This window comes from Macaca mulatta, chromosome 13, assembly GCF_049350105.2.
Source record: "Macaca mulatta isolate MMU2019108-1 chromosome 13, T2T-MMU8v2.0, whole genome shotgun sequence".
NCBI classification, from domain to species: Eukaryota; Metazoa; Chordata; class Mammalia; order Primates; family Cercopithecidae; genus Macaca; species Macaca mulatta.
In genome coordinates, this window is record NC_133418.1 from 9,028,900 (window position 1) to 9,054,305 (window position 25,406).

The 25,406-nt window shown below is 47.3% G+C and overlaps 1 protein-coding gene across 5 annotated transcripts in view; it reads left to right on the plus strand.

Annotated features, from left to right (window-relative positions):
- The window catches only part of NPAS2 (neuronal PAS domain protein 2), a 175,853-nt gene that overhangs the window by 58,444 nt on the left and 92,003 nt on the right, over positions 1-25,406 (plus strand). For all 5 annotated transcript variants that reach the window (XM_028832241.2, XM_028832242.2, XM_077958874.1 and 2 more), the window contains one exon: positions 23,978-24,031. In XM_028832241.2, coding sequence (XP_028688074.2) covers positions 24,000-24,031 — 32 coding nt within the window. In that variant the 5' untranslated portion in view covers positions 23,978-23,999. The remainder of the gene's footprint in view (positions 1-23,977; positions 24,032-25,406) is intronic.

Sequence of the window (25,406 nt, forward strand, 5' to 3'; positions counted from 1 at the left end):
GGGGTTCACTTGGTGGCACAAGAAAGCCACGCTTGGGCCCCACCCCAGGGAGGCTGATGCTGTTGGCCTAAGGTGTGGACTGGGCATCTGGACAAAGGCCCCTGATGGCTCAGCTTTAGGTGGAAACAGATGACCTTTTGTGTCCCTCCAACCCCACCTCGGCCCCAACAGGGATTTCTGTTTTAATGACTGGTGCCTGCGAGCCTAGGATCCTCACCATTCAGTGTGAGTGGTGTACCCACAGCATCTGTCTCACCTGGAAGCTGGCTGGGAATGCAGCGTCTCCCCTCCCCACCCCCGCCTGGTCAGAATCCATACTTTAGCAAGATCCCAGGGGACCTGTGTGCCCATCTGAGTTTCAGAAGTGCTGATGGGCCAGGGCGTGGGGGCTCAGGCCTGTAATCCCAGCACTTTGGGAGGCCAAGGCAGGTGGATCACTTGAGGCCAGGAGTTTGAGACCAGCCTGGCCAACGTGGCGAAAACCCATCTCTACTAAAAATACACAAATTAGTCAGGCATGGTGGCAGGTTCTGGTAGTGCCAGCTACTCAGGAGGCTGAGGCAGGAGAATCGCTTGAACCTGGGAGGTGGAGATTGCAGTGAACTGAGATCACACCACTGCACCCCAGCCTGGGCCACAGAGTGAGACTTCATCTCAAAAAAAAAAAAAAAAAAGGTGCTGCTGTTGATCTTTATTTGCAAGACACTTCAAGCTGCTTTTCCTCATTTTATCTTCAGAACAATCACCGGTTTGTTCAGCCATTTGATAGGGGAGGAAGTCCAGGCGCAGAGGGCTTCACTCACTCCACACGCCACAGACAGTGCCGGTCCCCCATGTGCCCCATTCAGGGCCTTCTCCTCCAGGCCCAGGGCCTGCTTCAGCTCTCTGTGACATCCACCACCTCCCTCATGTGCCCGCAGTGCCCTGCCCAGAGCCCAGGCTGAGTAAACATTGGATGTGCTGAAACTGCTGGGGTTGGGGAGACCCCGTGCCTCAGCTTGAAGCCTGATGCCGTGGGAATCCTCACTGCATGGCTCAGCCTGTCATTCACTTTTCCCTTTCTTTTTTTGTTCTTTGTTTTGAAATAATTATAGATTCAAAGGAAGTCACCAAGAGGTTCAAGTTCGGTGTACCCACCACCTGGTTTCCCCCAGTGGCAACATCTTACATCACTATAGCACAATATCACCCCCAGGAAGGCGGCACTGCTACAAGGACATGTAGAATTCTGTGTCATTTGCCACATGTGTGGATTTGTGTAACCACCACCATTTCTTTCCTTGACTTAAAAAAAAGGTGGGGTCCCCGCAAACACACTTTATAAAGACTGATTTCCTGCTGGCAAGAGAGCGAGCCGCTATGCATCACAAAGCGAGGTGGCCTGCTAGAGTTGTATGGTCAACGACCTCTGCCTTGCCTGAGTGAAGTGTCTCTCTCTCTCTCTCTCTCTCTCTCTCTCTCTCTCTCTCTCTCTCTCTGTCACACACACACACACACACACACACACACACACACACACACACACATGCATGCACACACACGCCATGCACTTTCTCTGTGGAAGACTTCAAACTGTTTGGTGGCTGTTCTCAGACCTGTTCCTCCTGGGCTGGGCTAGGGGAGGGGCCCACTCCTTTCACCTGAATTTCTTTTTAGAGGAGAAACTGACACAGTCAGATGGTCTTCAGGGCGGAAGTTGCTTTCATCTGTAAGAAAAGGAAACTGACCTAACCAGCAGGCAATCACTTGAAATCACTTCTCTCCCATGCTGGAAACATAGCTCCACGCCATTGTCTACCATGGACTGGAATCTACAGAGCGAGAGGAAGAATTTGCATCCAGAAACCACAGGAGCAGATGACCCACAAGTGTAGCTATTTTACTTCTTTCGTGTTAAATTCTAAATAAAAGGATGATTATCTTTGAACTGACCCTAGTCCAAAGTACAGATGTCTGGCTGAGATCCACCAAGGCCAGATGTTGTCATCAGTGACTGGGTTTATGCCAGGCTATCGGTGAACTGGGTCGGAGATGGTGCAAGCAAAGCTGCTGGTTCAGGGCAGGTTCACAGCCCAGAGATTCCTAACTGAGGACATCAGCATCTGACTGGAGTGGGACAATGAGGTTCCCGACCTGCTGACTCATTTGCAGAGCTGTATATCGGAGCCACACACGGTAGCAGCATAAACCTGAACTTCAGGTAGCCACACGCTGTGGGATGCTTCAGATTTATGTGCCCGCTGCTTGCAGCCGAGAGGACCGGCATGAATGGCTGTGATCTGTCACCATGGCACAGTCACAGATGGAGAATGCTCTGTTGTAACCAGCGCTCCCATTCTCCATGGGTTCTTAGCACCCTTCCCCATCCATGTTTACCTGTACAGCCACCTGTGCAGGCCATTCTTTCCCAGAATAGTACATGAGCTAAACAGCCATCTTCAGGCAGTTATAAAACATCATATTTATATGAGGTTTCATAGTTTACAAAAGTTCCTTCTTATTCCACCTAATGAAGAAAACACAGTCCAAAAAAGTTTGGTGCCTCCCCCGAGGCCACCTACCTGGTCAGTGATGGACCAGCACCACAGTTCCCGTCTTCTCATTACACCTTCCTGTTGGTTAGGCCCCAGCCCACACAGAGAAGTGTTTCTGTTTCACCCCTGGAGAGGGCCCTGAAGCATCTGGTGAGTTTGTGGGAAGAAAGAGGAGAGGAGCAGCTCCTGCTTCCGTGGGGAGCACAGCCAGACTCCTCTCTTCACGTCCTGTCCCTTAAATGCTCTCCAAAACTGGGGGCAGGTGCTCGAGAGAACTTGACCCTGATTCTGGATTATGGGGTTTTCCAAACTCAGTGCTGTGGCTGCGATCCGTGGGGCATTTTGCAAGCTGCTTGCTTTTGTGTGAAACCCCTATATTTGTCAGTATTTTAAGTTTCTGTGAGGCTGTTCTTGAATTCAATTCCTTTCTCTTTGCCTAAATGCAAGTCACACCCTCATCTCCTCCCATTGACCACATAGGAGGTCTCAAGGGCACTGAGGAACTTAGCAGAAAGCAGACCTTCAGAAAGTACCTTCAGAAGATTAAAACAAAATTATTGCATTTGTTTTTCTACAACCAAGATAAGAGACAGTGTATGCCTTGTACAGTTCACTAGCCCCACCGTCTCTGATACGGACCAGTTCTTCCTGCCCCTTGGATAAGTATCCCTTGTCTTACCATAACATCCTGCTGTGATGCCATGTGACATACATGCTCACATACACACATTATTAAGACTTCACTCCTTGTGATCAAGGCTGAGAAAGATTGTGGTGGTGTTATCGTTAATAGAAGTTTTTATGACCTCAAAATGTTCGCAAGCTTGGGGTCAGAGATGGAGCATTCCTCAGAGGGAGTTGCCTGGGGTCCTTCTTACATAGACATGAACATAGTTTCTCCAGAGCAAGGCAGAATACACCGTTTAAACCATGTGAAGGAGGAAAGGCTCAAAGGAGTGATTTAGTGAGAGTATAGGTAAAGACAAGAGAAAATATTAATATTTCTAGGAGAGTTAGAAGGACTTAGTACTTCTGCCATTTTGTTTTAAAATATTTTTTTTAATATATAAAGAGACATTTTGACTCTCCTTAATGAAAATGGTCTAAGATCCTTTATATATATATATATTTGTTGTTGTTGTTGTTGTTGTTTTGAGATGGAGTCTTGCTCTGTCACCCAGGCTGGAGTGCAGTGATGCGATCTCGGCTCACTGCAAGCTCAGCCTCCCAGGTTCATGCCATTCTCCTGCCTCAGCCTCCTGAGTAGCCGGGACTACAGGTGCCCGCCACCATACCTAGCTAATTTTTTTTGTATTTTTAGTAGAGACGGGGTTTTACCGTGTTAGCCAGGATGGTCTTGATCTCCTGACCTCCTGCTCCACCTGCCTCGACCTCCCAAAGTGGTGGGATTACAGGCGTGATTCACCACGGCCAGCTGATCCTTTATATTCTTAATGAAAGAGGGAATGAATTACAATGAATATGTATTGCTTCTCCAAAAGCAGAAAAATTGTTGATGTTTTTATTTAAATCAGACATATACTTTTTAATTTATTTCCTTGTTTTTTTCTTCCAAATAGGTTGCAAAAATGAAATTTCTGTTTAAATTTATAACATGCAAGAGTATATATGTGGCCTTGGAATGATTATTTAGTTCTGTTCTAAAGAATCTGATAGTTTTTAAATGAACTCCATAATTTAGCGTACTCTGGGAATTGAAAACTTCGTGCTTTATTTAGGTAAAGATAGGAATATAACACTATTAAATATACTGAGTTGCTTACTTAAGTAAATCAAGTGAATGGAACGTTCTTTGAGATAATGCTGTTGCATTCCAAGAAATGCTTTGAATAGTACGTAGGACTAATGTATAGCCTATTTATTTATTTATTTATTTATTTATTTATTTATTTATTTGATGGAGTCTCGCTCTGTCACCCAGACTGGCATGCAATGGTGTGATCTCAGCTCACTGTAACCTCCGCCTCCGACATTCAAGTGATTCTCCTGCCTGAGTAGCTGGGATTACAGGCATCTGGCTAATTTTCGTATTTTTAGTAGAGACAGGGTTTCCTCATGTTGGCCAGGCTGGCCTCGAACTCCCGACCTCGGGTGATCCGCCTGCCTCAGCCTCCCAAAGTGCTGGGATTACAGGCATGCCCGGCTAGCCAATTTATTTTTAACAGCATTTCACTTTCAACTTTGTTAAATTTGGCTCGACATGTAAAATCATTTATTTAAAATTTAAAAATCCAAACTTCTCCCTATTTTATCCCGAATTTCAAAATTAAAGTGAGTTGTGGTCGCCTGGAAACCAGGTGTATGATACTTTGTTAAGCACACTAATTGGCAGCATGGAGTTTTGCATTGCAGAAGGCTCGTTAGTGAGGGTAGGTGGGAATCCACACTCCTCCAATTAGTGGGCCCTGAGCCGCTCGCACATTTAAAGTATGATTCAGTTTACCCAAGTTTGTTCGTCGTCAGCTCTTCAGGAAAATATTGTTACACAAGCCGAGGTCCCCTATCTGGCAACCTTTTGGATCGCGAGGTCCACACATAACAGGACTGGCTCTGCAGGCTCCCTGGTAGCTGGTGAATATCTTGGGAATTTAAATATGAAGATAGTTGGTGTCCGTGGTTAGGATCTGTTATTTAAACGTAGAAGCATTTAAATATGCCTTTGGAGTTGTTTTTTGCATTGTGAGAATAGCCACCACCTGAGCTAACAATTCAATGAGTTTTTATACTGTCCCACATTCTAGCTGCTTTAAGGGATTGTGTTCTCAGGTCTCACAGATGGCCTGAGAAGGGGAGAAACTGAGGCAGAGAGAGGGTTAGGAACTTACCTAAGCTAGTTAAGCAACAGTCATGATGAGAAGCCAAGATCTTTCAGGACTGTTATGCGCAAGTCCTCGCCTCTCTTCATGAATGGTAGATTTCCCATCTCCTTTAATATCTGCTGGATGAATTCATGAACAAAGGCCAAGGAACAGGAGAAAGAAAGAAGGAAGGAAGGATTGTCGGCTCTGTCCTTCGGTTCTTAAAAATGCCAAAGAGAAAACTTTCGGACAAGGTCATTTCCTGGAAGAGGTGGGGTAAACATTCCCAGCGTCATGAGTTTTTAGATTTGAATGTTTCTAAAATGTTGATTGACAGAACCTTCTAATACATTTGTTATAAAATGACATAAAGAGGAAGAATGTCCAGCATTTTGGAAGAAAGGGCTGTAAATATTATGCATAACTGCATTTGAACAGAGTCCTTCGCTTCCTCCTTGGCCTGGGCTGCGAGGCTACTACTCCATTGGGAAACTACCCTGGGACCCCTAGACTAACTCCCAGTTGCTCCTGAGCTGTTTGGGGAGTGAGCAAAGGGTCCTGTCCTCATATGAGCTCTAGGGAGCAGGACCTGGCCTCCTGAGGACCCCAGCATTAGCCTCCAGGTTTGGGCTGGGCCCTCCCGAGACAACCCCAATCCAGACACTAGCTCCTATAAGTAGATCACCCAAGACTCAGGGAAATTCCCTCCAAGTGTTCCATATTTTATCCAGCTTCTCAGCCAGAGAGGCCAGAAGTGGAAGTCTTTCTATCTGGACAGCTGCAGCCCAGGAACAGCAGGAACAGAGCAGGGGCCTCCTCCGTAGCATGGGGCCTTGTACCCAGCGGTCCCAGCACCACTCAACCACTGACTCAAATCCGTCCTCGGCCCCAGTGAGCCTCTAGGTATTGCCAGTGGCTGACAGAGAGGTGAAGGAAGAGGACGTCATGCAGGCAAGCTGGGAGGTAGCACCACAGTTTCTCAGCAGTGTTCGTGCAAATTATCACCAGAACGCCCCCGTGCAGGCCCAGCAGCCTGTGCAAGTATTACAGCACCATACAGACATGAATTGATGCTTCTTCAATAACAGGGAAATGGCAGTGTGTCAATTTACACTGTTGTTTTTCTGCAGTTTTTTTCTTTTTTTTTTTTTTAAGCCATCTTACCAAGTGTTCTCTGGATTTTCCTCTTACCCAGGTCCTCTGTCTGCCATCCACAGGCTGGCATGATCCACCCAGGCTGGGTCTGGGATCGGCCGAGGGCCTGGGCTGGTGCTGGCACCGCCCCTCTCCGCGGACGGGCCCTGCATTCGCATCATTAGTTCATCACCGTGGAAGAACTGGGCTGTCAAGCTGACCTACTTTTCTTGTTTGCCCACAGCAGGCTAAGCCTGTTTAGCCTTGTCCAGAGGGGCTGGGCAGAACAAGTTGCTTTCCGAGTCATACAGATGGCAGTCTTCTGAGTGAGTGTGGTTGAATCTGTTTGCCCTTTTCGCCATTAGTTTGCAGAGTTGGGGCCCAGCACCCAGGATGGCTTGAGCCCAGGTCCAAGCACAGGGGCATCCTGCAGCCCATATTCAGCCTCTCCTGAAGAGATCCTGCATTAAGATGAATTATTGCGGGAACCAATGCCAAGCTTCTTTCCAAACTTTAAACAGATTCCTAAATGGAAGCTCTTCATGTTCTATACTAAGCCCGAAGAACATCAGCCACTTGCAGAGATGCCAGGAAGGTGGGACCCATGCCTGTGCTTGAGGGGTTTACCATCCAGTGGGGGAGGGTTGAAAACAGCAAAAGCCAAGGTGAGGCAGAAACAGAAGAGGATGGGAATGAGCCATGGGGGCGGAGGAAGATACACTAGTAGGGTAGAAGGTGTTGGAGGGGGGATGACATGATAAGGATGGGGCTAAAGTCACAGACTGGCAGCTTGTCATCTGAGGGTTTGAATGCTAGGACTTGGAACCATGTGAAGTGCTAGTAGATGTACATGTTATCCCCCCACCCCATATTTACTGCTTTTATTCTTTGCTGAAATATTACTATATTGCTGCCTGTGGGCATAAGATAGTGTCTGTTAGAGTTGTTCAGAGGAAAATAGTTAAGATCAGACTCTGTCATGATTAAATAAGCTAATGTACAAGAAAACCACCAGCCAGAGCTTCATGCATAGTTTATTTCTCCAGCTCATGGATTTTGTGCGTAGCAACATGCCTTGTATCCTGGGCCTGGGCCTTCTAATTCTGATGCCATGACTTCTGACTCAGGAGGACGTGTCTTGGACTCTCCTTGACACCCTGAAGCCACCACCCAGAGCTTTGGAGGAGGAGTCGGGCCAGTGGGTGAATTGTGCCTTAACTGGGGCCACTTTAGACATTTGCAAAAGGAGGAACTCAGTCTCTTTAAAAAGAAAAATATGTACTTCTCATTTCTCTTGCAGTTTCTTCAGCATTATTCAGAAGCAGAGTGACAGGTGTAAGGAGAGAGATCTAAAACATCCTTAATTTACAACGTGAATATCTGAATGGACATTGAGAAACTGGAGATTTCTAGTCCTGCTGAGGCAACACCCAAATGACTTAGAGATGACATAAAAGTTGGTCATTTCTACATGTCCCATTACCAGTGATGGTAACGTTGATCACTCAATTAAGGCAGTAGCTCTTCTTTAGACACTCAGCAAACATTTATTGAATACCTGTATGGGACTCTGAGTCTTGGTGTTTGAAGAGGGAAAATGGAAATATTCAACCCTACATTGCCTAAGCTCCTCACTAGGGAAAGCTGTAAGCTCTTGGTGAAGGGCTTGCCATGGGGCTCTCTGTTTGTCGAGGTTCACCCTGTATCCAGTGGCTCTTCTAGCACAGGCAGAGACATGCCCTTCGCCGTGTGACATTCGAGGAGACCAGTTGTCCTGACCAGTTTTTTTTTCCCTACTGACCTGTGATCCCCACATCCCAGCTTCTCTGCCTACTGGTTGGTCTTCCTGACATTGGTTTTGTTCCTGTGTATTTGATCCACGCACACATTTTTACCAGACCGGATATCCTGAAGTTGGGCTGGTTGGGGTTTTGGGAGAGGCATGTCCAGGATTGGTTCACTCTGTGGATTAGGGTCTAGTTGTATCAAGGTGGTGGGAGAAAGGCCTCGCCGGGCGGCAATCACCAATAGATCCCAAATTCCCAGCTGGACCTGCATCAAACCCAACCAACCAGGGTTTTCAGACAACTCAGATTTTAAAAAGAGAAGCCACAGCCTGTCAGTTTGGTGACCTAGCAGATACATCTCAATGCTTTTCACTTTTTAATTGACTTTTTAAAAATGGTGAATTAGTGCCATTTTCCGTATTAATGCATCATTGTGTAGATTTGTGTAGATGCTATGGAGACGTCCCCTGAGGTTGAGAACCTGGGGTGGGCATGTTCAGGGGCGGGGAGGGATATGTAGAACAACTAGAAGGATCGAGGTTTATCGAGGTTTTCCTCGCCTGCACACCGTCCTCCTGGCAGTGTGCAGTGGTGAGTTCCTGGTTCATCAGGAGTGAGATGGGCACCCTCCTGCTTCTGTGTACATACTGATGAGGTGTGTAGCTTTGCCAGGTCTTAGCGTGACACACCGGGATGACAGCTAACAAGGTCACGTCTCTGAGGGTTGTTAGGCCCCAGCCCTGGTATAGCGCCTCTGCAAGGCATGTCGGGCCCCTACAGTGGGCTGCCTGTGTCCAGGGAGCAGTCCGGGCTCCGAGGTAGTGCGAGCTCTCAGCTGGCCTCAGGGCCCAGCCCAGGCCCCTCATCATCTCTGACTATAGGGACAGGTGGGTGCAGAGAAGGGGTGGCAAAGTTAGTAACATTGATCTCCTTGATAGTTTCTACCCCTGAATGCACCTCCACACAAAATTGTGCAGGCCTTCCCAGGGACCCTAGCCTATGGGGAATCTCGGGGCAGGGAGAGGTGCAGGTGCTGTGGGCAGTACCACAGGTGTCCCTGTACCCTCAGATTATCAGGCCCAAATATAGTGAGGAGCCAGCCACTCAGAGCCACTTGAGGGGCTCCAAACGCCCCAGTTTCTCATGCCCCGGGGCCTTTGAACAAACCATTCCTTCTGCCTGCATGCCTCTTCCAGGTTTGGCTGAACTGCATGATAGTGACAGTGGAAAGAATGGAGGAGGATCTAACATCACAGATACTTTAGCAGTGAATATGTTAAATCTGTGACATCATGAGAGAGTCTTGGGCATGAAGGAAGAGCGCTCCTAGCTGCTGGTGCTGTGCTGGCTGCTCCCTGCGGGGCCCCTTGTAGTCCATGAGCTTGGCTTGGCCCTGGCTGAGTCAGCAGGGGTGGTGGGCAGGAGGTCCCTGGCTGCACAGGGAGGGCCGGCAGTGCACTGTCTGCTTAAACTGTAAGTAAAAGAAGTGAGGATGAGCCGGGGGCGGTGGCTCAACGCCTGTAATCCCAGCACTTTGGGAGGCTGAGGAGGGTGGATCACGAGGTCAGGAGATCGAGACCATCCTGGCTAACACGGTGAAACCCCGTCTCTACTAAAAAATACAAAAAATTAGCCAGGCGTGGTGGCGGGCGCCTGTAGTCCCAGCTACTCAGGAGGCTGAGGCAGGAGAATGGCGTGAACCCGGGAGGCGGAGCTTGCAGTGAGCCAAGACCACATCACTGCACTCCAGCCTGGGCAACAAAGCGAGACTCCTCAAAAAAAAAGTGAGGATGACAGGAGAAGGAAGATGGTGCGACATGATGGTGCTTCCTACCAACCAGGTGTGCAGCACTGGACACGCGTGAGCATATGACCTGCGGCTCTGAAGGTCCCGCCTATTCTCGTTCTAAAGTCACCATTTCTGACCACTGTGCTGTGGAAGGGGAGGCAATTAACCAGTTGAAGCGTCCCAATAGATTCTCCTATCGATTGTGAAAAGTGGATCTCTCCACTTCAGGTTACAGATGAGGTCATCCTGCCTAGGCTCCGAGGCCACCATACCAGTGAAGGCAAGAGCACTGAGGACATTTCAACCTAGATCTGGCTAGTTCCCAAACTCATTCTGCTGCCTCCTATGGTTAGCAATTCACATGAAACCTCCTACGTTTTGATGAAATGTTATTTGAAACTCTTGATGTTAAACCCAAGATTCCACAGTCTAGGTGTCCAAAACTAATTTGACTTCTTGTTTCAAGCGCACCTACTTTTGCTGTCCTTGCAAACTTGAGCACAGTGAAGAGGAGCGTTTCTGAACCTAAAGGAGCACTTGGGGAACCTAAAGGAGCACTTGGGGAACAGTTCCGTGGAGGGAGATGCCGGTTGGAGCAGTATTTTGTGGATTCATTTCAGTTTGTCTGTGGCAGCTGAACAGCGGTTTCCAACAAAGGCTTTCACTGACTCAGCTCCAAGCATGACTCATAAATCTCCTTTTCCCCTCTTGCTGATTTTTCTAGGCATCTATCGTCCACACCCTGACCACACACTGTCACCCATCAGAGTCTCCAGTTGACTCAGGTTTACACTGTGCCATCTGAACTCTTGATAGAGAGGCGCCCTAAAAGGAACCTGAAGCGATTGCAACATAAATGTCAAAGGTTGCAAGAATAATATGTCGTGTTAGGAGGGCCCTTCCATCCAGATATCATGCTCGTTTCTATCTTGAGAATTCGTTGCTGACCAAACAATGTTATTGTATGTTTACTTAATAACAAATTTTCCAACTTTCTTCATTCCTTCATTGCATATGTCACCCTCTCTCTGAATAATGAATCATCAGATTCTTGGAAAAAGAAAAGCATGAAGGAGGAACCATGGTTGTAACAAGCAGATAAAGCTTCAGCTTGGCTTTTTAGACGCTCGTGGTGGTGTTTGCCTATGGTCATGATGCTCGTGAGAGTCTTGTCTTGGTTTCTTCTAGCAATCTGGCTCTACGAGGCTCCAGCAAGCACCATGAGACCCGGCTCCTTGGGACAAGGCTGGAGAGGGCTAGTGTTAGGATTGGATCTGTCCGCCTTGCCATTTCCAGGTCAAAGAATGTGCCAGAATGCAATGAGAACTACTTAGTTGGAGGGGAATTGGGATTGCAGGAGCTGCTGGCTGTCAGGCTTTCACTGTCCATCTCCTTTAGAAATTTATTTTTTATTTTATTTATTTATTTTTGAGATGGAGTCTCGCTCTGTCGCCCAGGTTGGAGTGCAGTGGCCTGATCTCGGCTCACTGTGGCCTCCAGCTCCCAGGTTCAAGCAATTCTCCTGCCTCAGCTTCTTGAGTAGCTGGGATTACAGGCGTGTGCCAACACACCCGGCTAATTTTTTGTATTTTCAGTAGAGACAGGGTTTCACCATGTTGGCCAGCTGGTCTAGAACTCTTGACCTCAAGTGATCCACCCACCTCAGCCTCCCAAAGTCCTGGGATTAGAGGCGTGAGCCACACTGCGCTTGGCCTTAGAAATGTATCTTTTCCCACTGAATGAATCATTGCAACACCAAAAACTATTCCCTGGAGAGGAAGAATCAAAATATGGAAGTTATTTCCTAGCTTCCCCAAATGACAAAGGAAGATAAGTGAGCGTCGCAGTTCATCAGCAACTGTTTCTCAAAGGCTTTTTATTCCTTAACATAATGAGGAAAAATCATTACCAAGCTCCCATGTGTGCGATACAGATGATAATCTAAAACGACATGAGGTCCCCTCACCAGGGACTGGCTGGGAGGACAGAAGGTGCACACTCTGTCGGCAATAAATAAACCCCCATCAATTGGGGAGATGTGTGTGCTTGATTTTGCCTCTTATGATTTTAACTTGTTCTTGTTTTCAGTATTTTTTTCTTTTGATTAAATTCTACCAGGCTTGGTTGGTATAGTGGGGAGGAGCGTTAGGATTTTCCAGCTAACTTGGGACCTGTTATTCAAACCACTTCTCAGCCAATTTCAAAACATCATGATTTTATGTTTGTAAAAACACAGGCCTTGCAACCCAACAGGCTCGGGGTAGTCATTTCAGGGAAAATTCATGATGATACAGAGTGACCCAGTGGGCCTATAAGGACTTTACAAAAATTCTAAATTAAAAGACACTGAAGAGGAAAGTTTAGTAGTGATTCCAGTGATTCTTTAACATGGTTTGGCAAACTGCTATCTGGGGACCAAATCTGGCCCACAACCTGTTTTTGTAAATAAAGTTTTATTGAAACACAGCCATGCCCACTCATTTACATATTGTCTATGGCTGCATTGCACTGTAAAGGCAGAGTTGAGTGGTTGCAACAAAGAGCGGATGCTCTACATCTCAAATAGTTACCAGGTGGCCCTTTAGCGAAAAGGGTCGCCACCTCCCGCATGAGTGGAGTAACATGTTTTTCCATGCATGCTGCATGAGGCCCTCCTCTCTGGAACCGGGGTGAGCTACTAGTCCCTGGGGGAGCCTGTCACTTGTATGACTCATTAGTCTTCTGTCTCACTGCTGACGCACTTGGGACCCAGGGCAGATATGGTGTGACAAAATAATCCTGCTGCCATTTCCAGGTCCCCCATTCGCCAGGGGCCAGAATTCTAATCAGTTTTGTGGTAGATGGCTGTGAGAAAGAATGTTCTAAAGCCTTTGGGGCAGAAATTTCACCCGGATGCATAGATGTCATTTGCAGGCTTCACTTTTGTCCTTTGCTTCAATTAGAGTCAACAGATTTTTTTGAGGGTCTGCTGTGTGAAGGAAAACCCCAGTCATTTCACCTGATAGTCATTCCATTCCCTTCTCTCCTACCTCACAACCTCACAATGGTCAGTTGCTTTGCTGTTTAGTTATGAGCGGCTCAGGGTCAGTGATAACCAGGTCCATGCACGTTTGTGTCTTTCCACAAGGTCAGACTTTTACTGATGTGATTTCAATCACAAAAGCTGGAAGCTCCATTGAGTTCCCAAGGAGGAACTTCCCCTTACTACTTCCCATTCACTCAGGAGTTCAGAGCCGCCGGCACACAGGCTCAAGCCACTCCACAGGTCAGTCAATATTGCTAAACCATGCATAATAGTACACTTAATCAATATATAAATGTTATAGATTAAACATTGCACAATAAATGAAGTAACATTTAACATTGAAAGAAAAGGGATAGGAAAAGGGGTTAATGAACCAGTCCAGGAAAAGGAACGTGGGAAAAAAAAAAGAATGTCCTGGCCTGTTCTGGGCAGCCCATTGGTCTCACAGGGAAGAGTCTTTGACGTGGGCAGAGCGTTGGGCAGTGGATGCTGGGTGCTGATCACAGGCGACAGCAAGATAGGGTCTGTGGGGACAGCCGTTTCTAGCTGGTAAAGTCCTGCTCTTATGGCCGTCGAGTCCTCTGGTGAGGACTGAGTGGAGGAGTGTGCTTGGTTATGTCCTTGTTGGAAGCAGTCTTCATTGATTAGGCCAAACATCCAGTCTTGTTGGCAAGGTACCTTTGAAAATGTAAGCTGGAGTCTTTCTCTAAGATGGAGTTACTGGGTCAAGGGTGCTGTATACAGGTCATCGCTAGCTAGTCCAGTATTCCAGATAGCGTGTGTGTGTCTGTCTTTCCACCATGCGTACACACATATACACACACATGTTTTCAACACTGGTAGAAGGGAATGATTATCCTGTTTCTCCCAAAGACATTTGTTGGGCTTAAGCACCAATTTCTACTGTGAGCCCTTTAATTCATGATCATTATTGATAGTGTAATTAGAATTCTGCAGCTACAATTTTGTGATGATTTCTTTGTGCCGGGGACTGTGCTGGGGGCTTCTTTTGGATTCTCTTATGCCTTCTCATAGCCACACAGTAAGAAAAGCCCTTCTGTTCTCTCACTTTGCTGTTGGGGAGCTAGGGCTGGGAGCATCACACTTATCCAAGGTTATACAGAGATATTGAAGGGCAAAGCCTGGGTCGGTCTCAGTTTGGGTCACCTGACCCCAGGCCACCACTGCTGTTCTCCCCTTCACAGATGTGGATGCTGGACCCAGGAACTCTGACACCCACTGTGCCCCACTAGCTCTGCCTGCCAGCAGCAGGGGTGGCTGTCTGCCAATTCCCTTGGGAGTTCCAGCCCTCCTCCCTGCGACCCCCTGCCCCCACACTCAGTGCTCCACTGGCCTTGCTTGATTAGATTCCCAGCTGGTCTGTTTACTGGGCCTGGCAGAGCTCCTTACCCCCATGCTCCCGCTCAGTGGTCCTCACAGTCCTGTTTGCAGCGGCCACAGGTAGTCCCTAGGGGTGGGGCAGGTTCAGGCTTCAGCTGGAGCCCCCGCCTGCAGGTGTCTCTTGGCTGTAAGGCACTCTTCCTACCAATATGGCCTTTTCTGTCTCTGTTCAGGAGCCTCTCTCTGAAACCTTAGGTGTGTGTGACCCCAGAGTCCATGTCTGTTTCACCCCTGGTGACCTCCTTACTGTGCAGAGAATGTGTTCATTGACATTCAAAGTAGATAAGAAAGGCTGAAGCTCAGTGTCACCTCCCTTGGCAGGGGCTCAGTGGCCACAGTGTGAACATAAGGGGTAGGACAGTTAGGTGAGGCAGGTGTGCGATGAATGGAACTCACCTAGAGCTTTCTGTGCCCCAGGCATCATGCTGGGCCCTTTATTGCACACAGACCTGCGACCTGCCTCCCGTTTGCACCTTGTACAATCGCTGCCTGGTGGGTGTTAGCTGCATTGTGTTAGGAATGAGGGGAACAGGGGCTCATGAGGTTTAAGGGGCCTGCTCAAGGTCATAGAGCAAGTAGGTTGGAATGGAGATTTAAATCAGACTGACTCTGAAGTCGGAAACCCCCTATTCTGAGCAGCAGTGGGTGGAGAAAGGCTTCCTGAGTCAGTGCCAGGAGGCAGAGCCCGGGGTCTGCTCTGTCCCGAAGCCTGTGTCTGTGGGCAGGCCACTTAGCCTTGCTGGGGAGTGGTGCTGCCTGATTTATGAGTGGAGGATAACTATAGCCAGCCCATTCCACCCACAGAACTGACGGAGACAAAATGAGATTATGTTTTTTCAGAACTTGGCAGCTGCCAAGGGTTGGTGAGGGACCCATTGGGCCTTCCCAAAGAGCCCTGGCTGTCAGTGCTGTCTGAGCGGATTTTCCCTTTAGTCAGTGGCTCCTGCACATGCAGAAGTTTTATTTTTAATTTTAGTCACTGGGATATAATTGTACCTTCACATGTATTTTGTAAGCACTATTACTGTGGAGCCACTGTGATCGTGGAGAGGTTTGTGGGAGTGAATGTCAGGTAGTGGCACAGGAATTCAGATAGGGGTTTGGCCCTGGCTGTGTCCTTCCTTTCCTTCCTCCCTCCCTTCCTCCCTTCCTTTTCTTCATTCCTCATGCATTTATTGAGCACCTAATATGGGTAAGGAGCTTGTATTAGTCCATTCTCATGCTGCTATAAAGGACTGCCTGAGACTGGTACTTTATAAAGAAAAGAGGTTTAATTGACCCGCAGTTCGCATGGCTGGGGAGGCCACAGGAAACTTACAATCATGGTGGAAGGGGAAGCAAACACGTTCTTCTTCACATGATGGCAGGAAGGAGAAGTGCTGAGCAAAAGGGGTAAAAGCCCCTTATAAAACCATCAGATCTTATGAGCACTCACTGCTATCATGAGAATAGCATGAGGGTAACCACCCCCATGATTCAGTGACCTCCCAGGACACGTGGGGATTATGGGAACTACAATTCAAGATGAGATTTTGCTGAGGACACAGCCAAACCATACCAGGGCTGGGCGAACCATCATGAAATGGGGGAAGATGCAGTTTGCCTAATCCTTGCCATCAAAGTAGAGAACCTGTTTTTGACTGTCTGCTGCAGGCCAGACTTTGCAAACTTAACTTCATTTAAGTTTCAGCGCTGTCCTCTGAGATAGGTGTCTGTCACTCATGTCCTCTGAGATAGGTGTCTGTCACTCATGTTCAAAACCTCCACTGCCTTCCCATCTCACATAGAGCAAAAGCCACAATGCCCCTCAACCCCTGGCTCCACCTCCCCTCACCAACGCCATCCCTGGGCTGGCCTCTGGCTGCTCCTCGCTTTCCTTGCTGTCTGGGGGAGGCACCTTCACTGCTGACTCCCACATTCCCTTCAGGTCACAGTTCACATAGCATCTCATCAAGAAGGTCTTCCAAGACTCCTTAAAACATCAGAGCAAGACTCCCCGAACCCCGTCCCACCCAGGTTTCACCTTTTCCTGCACTGCAGTGATAACCAAAGAACAGGCTCCGTGTTTACTTATTTGCTTGCTTGCAGTTTTCCCCAACTCCCCTGACCATGCATCCCCCACCTCGTGTAAGCACCATGAGAGTACCAGCTTTGCTCACAGTGTGTTCCCCCTTGCACAGGCACTCAGGGAGTATCTGTTGAATCACCATATATCATATGCACATGGCACATTTGTGCCTTGGCAAATACATTCTCCTGCCTCATCACAGAGTCCAAGAGGAGAGGCAAACAGAAGGAGATGGTACACATGGTGCATGGATCAGAGACCTGCACATTGTTGTCAGTTTTCCCAAAATTGATCTCCAAATTCAATTCATTCTCAATCAAAATCTCATCAAGCTATCAAACTTTTTTCTTTTTTTTTCTTTTTTTTCTTTTTTTTTTTTTTTTGAGGGACAGGGTTTCATGCTGTTGTTTAGGCTGGTGCTCACTGTAACCTTGAACTCCAGGCTCAAGCAGTGTTCTTGCCTCATCCTCCCAAGTAGGTAGGGATGTTAAAAAGGCATTTAACATGCACCACCATGACCAGCTAATTTTTACTTTTTGTAGAGACGGGATCTTGCTATGTTGCCCAGGCAACTCCTGGCCTCAAGCAATCCTCCTGCCCCCAAGCAATCCTCCTGCCCCAACCTCCCAAAGCAATGATATTACAGGCATGAGCCACTGCACCCAGCTGCATCAGGTATTTCTATAGAAATTGACAAGCTAATTCTAAAATTTATGTGGCTGTGCAAAGACCTAGAATGGCCAAGGCAAACTTGAATAAGAACAAAGTTGGAAGGCCGACCCTACATTTATGTCAGTAATGACTGCACAACTTTAGGAGTTAAGATAATGTGGTACTGCCATAACAATAGACAAAGGGTGTGGTGGAATTGGGAAACATAGAATTAAGTTTGTTTAAACAACAGAGCAGTTATATTTTCAAATGAAATGCTCAATATGTTTCCAGATGAAGGGCCTCTAAATGTAAAGCAATGACTCCAATTGTTAATCTGATAAAAGGTTCAGTCATTATATATCTAAGTCCAAAAGTACAGGGAAAATCATGTAAATTTTTCAGCTTAATAACGGAATCTACCACTTTAAATTTAGACATTCTTCACCTAAAAAATAAAAAAGATCTGAAAGTTGAAGGAAAACACCTTGTACATATTACATGTAAATGTAACTAACATACGTCTTATGAGTGAGTTTATTGCCACCTCAGCCAGGTGGCCAAGGCTGGCATCCACAGTGACAAGCCATGTTGACGGCATGATGTGATAAGGAGGATACTTTACTTCCTGGGCCTACTTCTCAGAAACCTGTATTCTGAGCCTGACTTTGAGAAAAACATCAGACAAACCCGAACTGAAGAACATTCTACAGATACTCCTCAAAATTGTCAAGTCTTCAAAAACAAGGAAAGCCTGAGAAACTCGCAGAGCCAAGGGGAGTCCGAGGAGATATGCTGACAAAGCGTGCTGTGGTGTCCTGGATGGAGTGCTAGAGTGGAAAAAAGACGTTACGTAAAAACTGAGGAAATCTGAGCGCAAGTTTGTCTAAAACTTATGGACTTTTTTTTTTGAGACGGAGTCTGGCTCTGCCGCCCAGGCTGGAGTGCAGTGGCGTGATCACAGTTCACTGCAACCTCTGCATCTCAGGCTCAAGCGATTCTCCTGCCTCAGCCTCCTGAGCAGCTGGGATTACAGGCATGTACCATCACATGGGCTGATTTTTGTACTTTTAGTAGAGATAGGGTTTCACCATGTTTCCCAGGCTGGTTTCAAACTCCTGACCTCAGATGATCCACCCGCCTTGGCTTCCCAAAGTGCTGGGATTACAGGTGTGAGCCACTGGCACCCAGCCTGGACTTTTCTTAGTAATGTATCAGTATTGGTTCATTAATTGTGACAAATGTGCCATACCAATGTCAAATGTTAGTAACAGGAAGCTGGGTGTGGGGATAAGGGGACTTTCTCTACTCTGTTTGCATTTTCTGTAAATCTAAAGTTGTTCTTAAAAATGAAGTTTATTTTTTAATAAGTTTATCTTATGTGTCTTCACTCCACAGACATCCTGACTCTGTGTCCTGCAGAGTTGAGACACATAGGATAAATGAAGCTAAATATAGTCCATAAATAATGCATATAAGACCACACACTATTTGATGAAAGTGCTAATGCAATTCAACAGGGGAATAAATGCCTTTTTAACAAACTATTCTGGAGGAACAGGGATGTCCATATTGGGGGCGTGGTGGGGGTGGGAGGTGGTGAATAATGTCTGAGCCCTGTCCAACACACACATAAAATTTAATTTGCAAAGGACTGTGGATCAAAATGTGAAAGCTATGTGATGAAGTTTCTAGAGGAAAACATAGGATAATTCTTCACAACATTGAGGTGGCAAATGTATTTTAGAATACAAAAATCATTAACCATAAAATAAAAAGTTGATAAATTAGACTTTACCAAAATTTAAAACTGCTCATCACAAGACACCATCCAAAAAGCAACCAAGGCCACCCACAGCCTGGGAGAAAATGTTCACAATACATATTTTCTGACAAAGTACTTGTACCCAGAAGAGATAAACATCTATGATCAGTATGATGAAGACTAACAGTCCAATTTTTTTTAAGTAGGCAAAAGAATCAGACATCTTACAAAAGAAGATATCTAAATAGCCAGTGAAAAGTGCTCTGCATCATTAGTCTTCAGGGAAATGCAAATCCCAATGAGATCTCATAACACACCCACGTAAATTACTAAAATTAAGACAATATTAAATGTTAGAATGGAGCCACTGGAATTCCTTGTACACTACTAGTGCAAATATAAAATTGTACACTCACTTGGGAAAACAGCTTGGCAGTTTTTTTTGTTGTTTTTTTTTTTTTTTTTTTTTTTTTTTTTTTGAGATGGAGTCTGGCTCTGTCGCCCAGGCTGGAGTGCAGTGGCGCGATCTCAGCTCACTGCAAGCTCCGCCTCCCGGGTTCACGCCATTCTCCTGCCTCAGCCTCCCGAGTAGCTGGGACTACAGGCGCCTGCCACCTCGCCCGGCTAGTTTTTTTGTATTTTTTAGTAGAGACGGGGTTTCACCGTGTTCGCCAGGATGGTCTCGATCTCCTGACCTCGTGATCCGCCCGTCTCGGCCTCCCAAAGTGCTGGGATTACAGGCTTGAGCCACCGCGCCCGGCCGGCAGTTTTTAATAAAGTAAGCATACAGCTACCGTGTGTTCTAAGAATGACACTCCTAGATATACACACCCAAGAGGAATGAGTGCTTATTTCCACAGAGACTTCTATGTGGCTTAACACTGGTGATGTTAATGCTGACCAGTAGGTGAAAGTGGTGTCTGCCAACCTTCTTCCCTGTAAATTGTTTTTGTTTTGTAATTAATAAATATCTTGAGAGCAATACTTTGAAACTCTGCAAATATCCTGTTTCTCCCCAAGCTTTTGCCCATTAATTTTAGCATCCATCGGTGGATCTTGCCTGCAACAATGATTACTATGGTATGCTGATGGTGATTTTCTTTCCTTTCTTTTCTTTTCCTTTCTTTCCTCTTCTCTTCTCTTCTCTTCTCTTCTCTTCTCTTCCCTTCTCTTCCCTCTCCCCTCCCCTCCCCTCCCCTCCCATTCCCTCCCCTTCTCTTCTTTTTCCTTTTTGTGGAGAACAGTGTCTCACTATATTGCCCAGACAGTTCTCAGACTCCTGGGCTCAGGCTATCCTCCCCACTCTCCCTCCCTAAGGGGTGGGATTACAGGCATGGGGCATGATGGCGATTTTCTATTGCCATTGTTCTTCTGCATTTATTAATTGGAATCTTCTGTAAGAGGAAGCTGTCTCCCTCCCTCCTCCTACCTCCCCATTTATTTATTTGGGGGCTCTTTGTAAAGGTGTGGGTGGAGAGTAGGGAACCAAGAGGGACAGAGTGGTTACCTGAGGTGGGGAATGATAAAACAAATAAGACTCATGAGTAGTTTGTTGCACAGGCTATGATCAATATGGTTGTCACCTATTTTGTTGCTCAGGTTGTCCTGGGAACCCCTCTCAGCCTCTCTTTTCATCAGGCTCCCGTAATTATTGTTATTGTTGATTATTATTTCTTGTGTGGTCAGTTGCTAGGTGCAGATGCCTGGATTTCAAATTTGAGGGGATGTTACAAAGCTTAAAAAGACTCCTGAGAGTTTGTGTTCTAGGAGAACCCAAGAAACCCAGAACTGGAAGAGCCCCGAGAGATGAATATTACCGGGCGTGTTCCCTTCTCACTTCCCTGAGGCTCCCCTGTGCGGAGGATCCTGTGGACATGGCTAAAGGAGATGCAGCAGGAGATCAGAGGGTGGGTGGAGAATGAGAGTGAGGTGTTTATTCCCTTGGCTCCCTTCTTGTCCCTTCACTGAAGGCCACCTCCTATGGGACACACTCCTTCCAAGTTTGGGAAATGATTTCCCTCTTGTCCCTTCCCCTCAGAGGTATTCACAGCTCTGCCGTTCCCCACCTCAGGTAACCACACTGTCCCTCTTGGTTCCCTACTCCCCACCCACACCTTTACAAAGAGCCCCCCCTGTAAATCAACGCTCCTCAGAGGCTCCCACCTGCCGTCTGCTTTCCTACTGGGACCCTGATTCACACACCTCGTGACTGTCTACGCCACGTAGGACACATGGTTATCTGGGGTAAAGGCTGTACGGCATCCCTCCATTGTTCACTCTGGGGGTTAATCACCTCAACCATTATGTCTCAGCTCCAAACAAAATCTCCTCTGCTTTCATTTAAGCTCCTTTTCTGTTTTCTGGCACTCTGTGATCAAAAGGAAAAAAAATAGCTGCTCAAAATCCTTCTCACTGAAAACTACACGGCTGATAAGAGTCATTGTCACCCCCAGACTTCTCTGTGATTCCTTTAACCTGATCTCAGAGGACTTCTTTTCTTCCCTTCCATCCTGTTCCTTGTTTGCCTTCAAGCTGTTTCCAGATCCTATTATTAAGTAAAAGGATGACTCTAAAACGCAAGGGAGGATGGACACCCACGCTCACAGCAGCCGAGGTGGAGGTAGCCCATGTCCATGGACACATGAATGGGCAAGCAAAACACTGCATTTCCATATGCAATGGGATATCACTCGGCCTTAAAAAGGAAGGAGATTCTGACCCATGCAGTGACATGGATGAACCCTGAGGGCATTATGCTGTGTGAAATAAGCCAAATACTGTCTGGTTCCACCTTCATGACAGACCTGGAATAGTCAAATTTATAGAGACAGAAAGTAGAAGGGCAGTTGCCAAGCCTGGAGTGAGAGGGGAATGGGGACTTCTTGTTTCATGGATAGCTTATGCTTTGCAAGGTCAAAGAGATCTGGAATGGATGGTGGTGATGGTTGCAAAACAGTATGAGTGTGCTTAATGCCACTGAGCTGTGCACTCAGCAGGGGTTAAGACGGTAAATTTGTGAGGTGGATTTCATCGCAATTTTTTAAGTTAAAAAATAACATGGTAGACAGCAGAGGTGACAAAATAGTAAAAATATCAGCACGGAGCCTTTGTGGCAGGTGCAGTGAGAACTCAGCTTAGGGGTCCTCTCACACTGGGTGCAGCTCAGCTGAATGGCTTAGCCAGGGGTCAAGTGAGAGGAACGGGACAGGGAAATGAGAGGGATGCTGAAGAACAGGAAGTGGGTGTAGAGCATCCAGGTTTTGTAGATTCAGGAAATGTCTGCAGGATAAACATACAAATCACAGAAGATGTGGTTGATAAAGAATAGCCGTTAGTCATTTTTAGATGTTTAGTTTATGACTCAGCAACCCTGGTCATCCAAACAGGATCCCAGGAGCTCAGGAGAGTGGACTGAGGAGCAGCAGCTAGCCCTCCTGTGGACAAGCTCTGTCCAGGGGACCCTGGTAAAGAACACAGCGCGGCCGGGGCTTTGGTCAGCCACCATTCTCCTTGGAAGCACAGGCTTGGGGTAGGGCATCATTCGATGAATTGACATAAAATTTTGAACAGATTCCATCTGGAAAACATTAAGCACAGGCCTGTTTGCAGATGTGTTAACGCTGACTGAACTGTGATGCGGGCTTTAACTTCTAAGCAGCATTTCTTGCTAGTCCATGGTGGAATACGCCTGCTGTTGAGTGCATGGGCATTTTGTAAACAGGGGCTGTAGCTGCAGAATTCATCTTTGCTTTGGCTCAGACCCATGTTTGTGTACGTAGGTGACCAAAATCACAAAGCTAAATGAGCTCAGAGAAAGATTGATTGACGCCGTTGAAAACTTTTATCTGAAACTTCACATTTTAAGAGTACTTGGTGGTGCGTTTGCGAAGCGTGGGTTTGGGAGTTCCGGCTGAGGACCCTGTGTGTTGAGCAGAGAAGTGTGTGGGCAATGGTGATTCAGCTTCTCCATGGTCCCCACCTTTACCTCGACCACACTTTGCCCTCCCAGCCACCGCAGCCTTCAGCCCCCCACAGCTGGCATTGACCTCACGAGCTCCCTGAGAATGGTTCTGCTTGGGGGCGCACTCCAGACAGGTGGGGCTCTGGGAAACGTGTGAATGAAGAAAGGAACCAGGGCTGTGCAGCTCTGAGGGGTGGAGGGAACCCAGGCCTGTGTGTGGTAGGAGGGGAAGCTGGGTCTGTGGGCCTGAGAAGCATCAAGCCAGTGGCCTGGGAGAATAGAGGCTCAGGCGGTGAGGAAGAACATTCCCGGATTGTTACTTAATCTTTCACCTTTGTGCACCTTCGCTGTCTCAAGGAGAGTAAATGCCCTAAGGGAGGAACTGCGGATGACACTCCTTTGGGGCTGATTCTTCCAGGCCGCCTGTCAGAGGAGCTTGTGTGGTTTGAATGGACAGATAAACAAACCCTCTCCTTCAGGATGTCATAGGCTACTGGGGTCCTGCAAGCAGGAGTGAACAATGCCTGCTGTGGCGTCACTAACGGATCCCAGGCGGCCGCTGGGAGGTGCGTGTGACCTAAGGCTTGAGAGGAACAGATGCTGCTTCACTGAGCAAGTCTGGACAGCAGTTCTGAAAGTGTGGTCTGGAGACCCTTGGGGTCCTTGAGGTCAAGACATTTTTTCAAAATATAATTAACTCGTTATTTCTCCTTTTAAAAGAGCTCTCCTTGTCTCATGAGTGTACACAACATGAGTGTTCTGACTCTTCCAGAAGTTGCTTGACATCTGATGACTTCATTGCTCCGATGCCCGATGAAATGAGTGCCTGTGCATTTAAACATTTCTCAGCCTTAACCCACATACACAGGAGTGCTTTGGAGACCTCAGTCCATTTTGAGAGTGTAAAGGGGTGCCAGGACCAACAAGTTTGAGAACCGCTGGGCTAAGACCGAAATGATGACAACCTGAAAGACTTTTAAGAAAGATCTAGAAGCAGACGGTAATTATCCATTCTTTTTAATTATTATTATTTTTTTTTACAGGAAAAACTGCATAGAAAATCTCATGGATGAAGATGAGAAAGACAGAGCCAAGAGGTAAGATGCAGCCGTCCCCCTCCTCAGTAGAGCCCTCTGACCCCCAAGGGTCTGCCTGGCAGAATCTCGCCGGCTTTCACTCCGTGCAGGTGAGGCCACCAGCAAGACAGGCAGCTACAGGACACACTGTCTCCATGACATATTGCAGTGCTCCGTGAGAAGCCTTCTAGACTGCTCGCTCAGCCCTGCCCCTCAGTGTGAAATGACACATTGTCTAGGACTTGCTGAGTGGTCTGGGTTTTTGTCATGCTCCCTTGTACCCCTGTTGACACTGGTCATCTTTCAGGGCTTCTGGTTACTGCTTTTCCAGGACAGACACTGCTGGACAAGGCAGGCTGACTGGAGTCCAGCGGGCCTGGATTCAAGTCCTAACTCGGTCGCCGGAGCTCTGTCTGGCTTTGGATAATAATCATGATCATTGCCACACAGTGAGCACGCAGTCATCACCCAGCACTGTGCTAAGCACTTTTGTGTACGTAGATTAGCTCAGTTTCCTCAGCTGTAGATTGGAGATGTCATAGACACCTTGCACTGTGGTTGGGTCAACTAGAAATATGAATTTGGCAGCTGGCACGTGAGAGCCACTGATAACCTGTCTATGTTGATTCCTTCATTGGACATGTATTGAATGCCTAAACGGTGAAATCCTAACGGTGACGTGGAGCGGGTCAGGAACAGTCGAATGTCATCAGTTTCACACGATTCACCTGAGTCAGCAGTCCCTGTGCCATGCTCTGGGGAAAAAACCGTGAGCAGGAAGCTCCTCAGTGGCTCACTGCAGGTCATTCGGGTGGAGGCCCAGCCACAGAGCCTCGGCAGCAGGGGACACCCTCTCTGGAGACACCCTTCATTGCAGCCCCACTGGACCAGCCTCCTCACTGTGATCTCACCCCTTTCTGCCTCTGCCACCACGTGTGTGCGGCAGGGCTCTCCGTTCTCTGTGACAGCCTCATGAGCCTGCAGAGCTAAAGGGTTTGCCCACTTCCCTTCACAGAACCCACTACTTGCTTGTCACCTGCAAATGGTAGTGCCCCCAGGTACCACCCAGCTCTGTGGCTGCAGGGTAGCTGTCCTTCCATGTCACCTAGGGAGGCAGCCATGAGAACCACAAATCCCCGGCCACCCCCAGACCTGCCAGACCTGAGCCTGCAAGGCATAGGGGGAGTCTGGATTGTTTTAAACTCCCCCAATATTCCCTTTAAATCAGGGAGCAGAGGAGATGGCCACAGGTATAGGCAGAACAGCCTTCATCTCAGGAATCTGGGAGATCGGCACTGGGAACTCATAGTACTCTTATCTCTACTTTCGCATATGTTTGAAAATTTCTGCAATAAAAATTCACACCAGCATCAGTACAAAGAACTCCCCCGCTGAA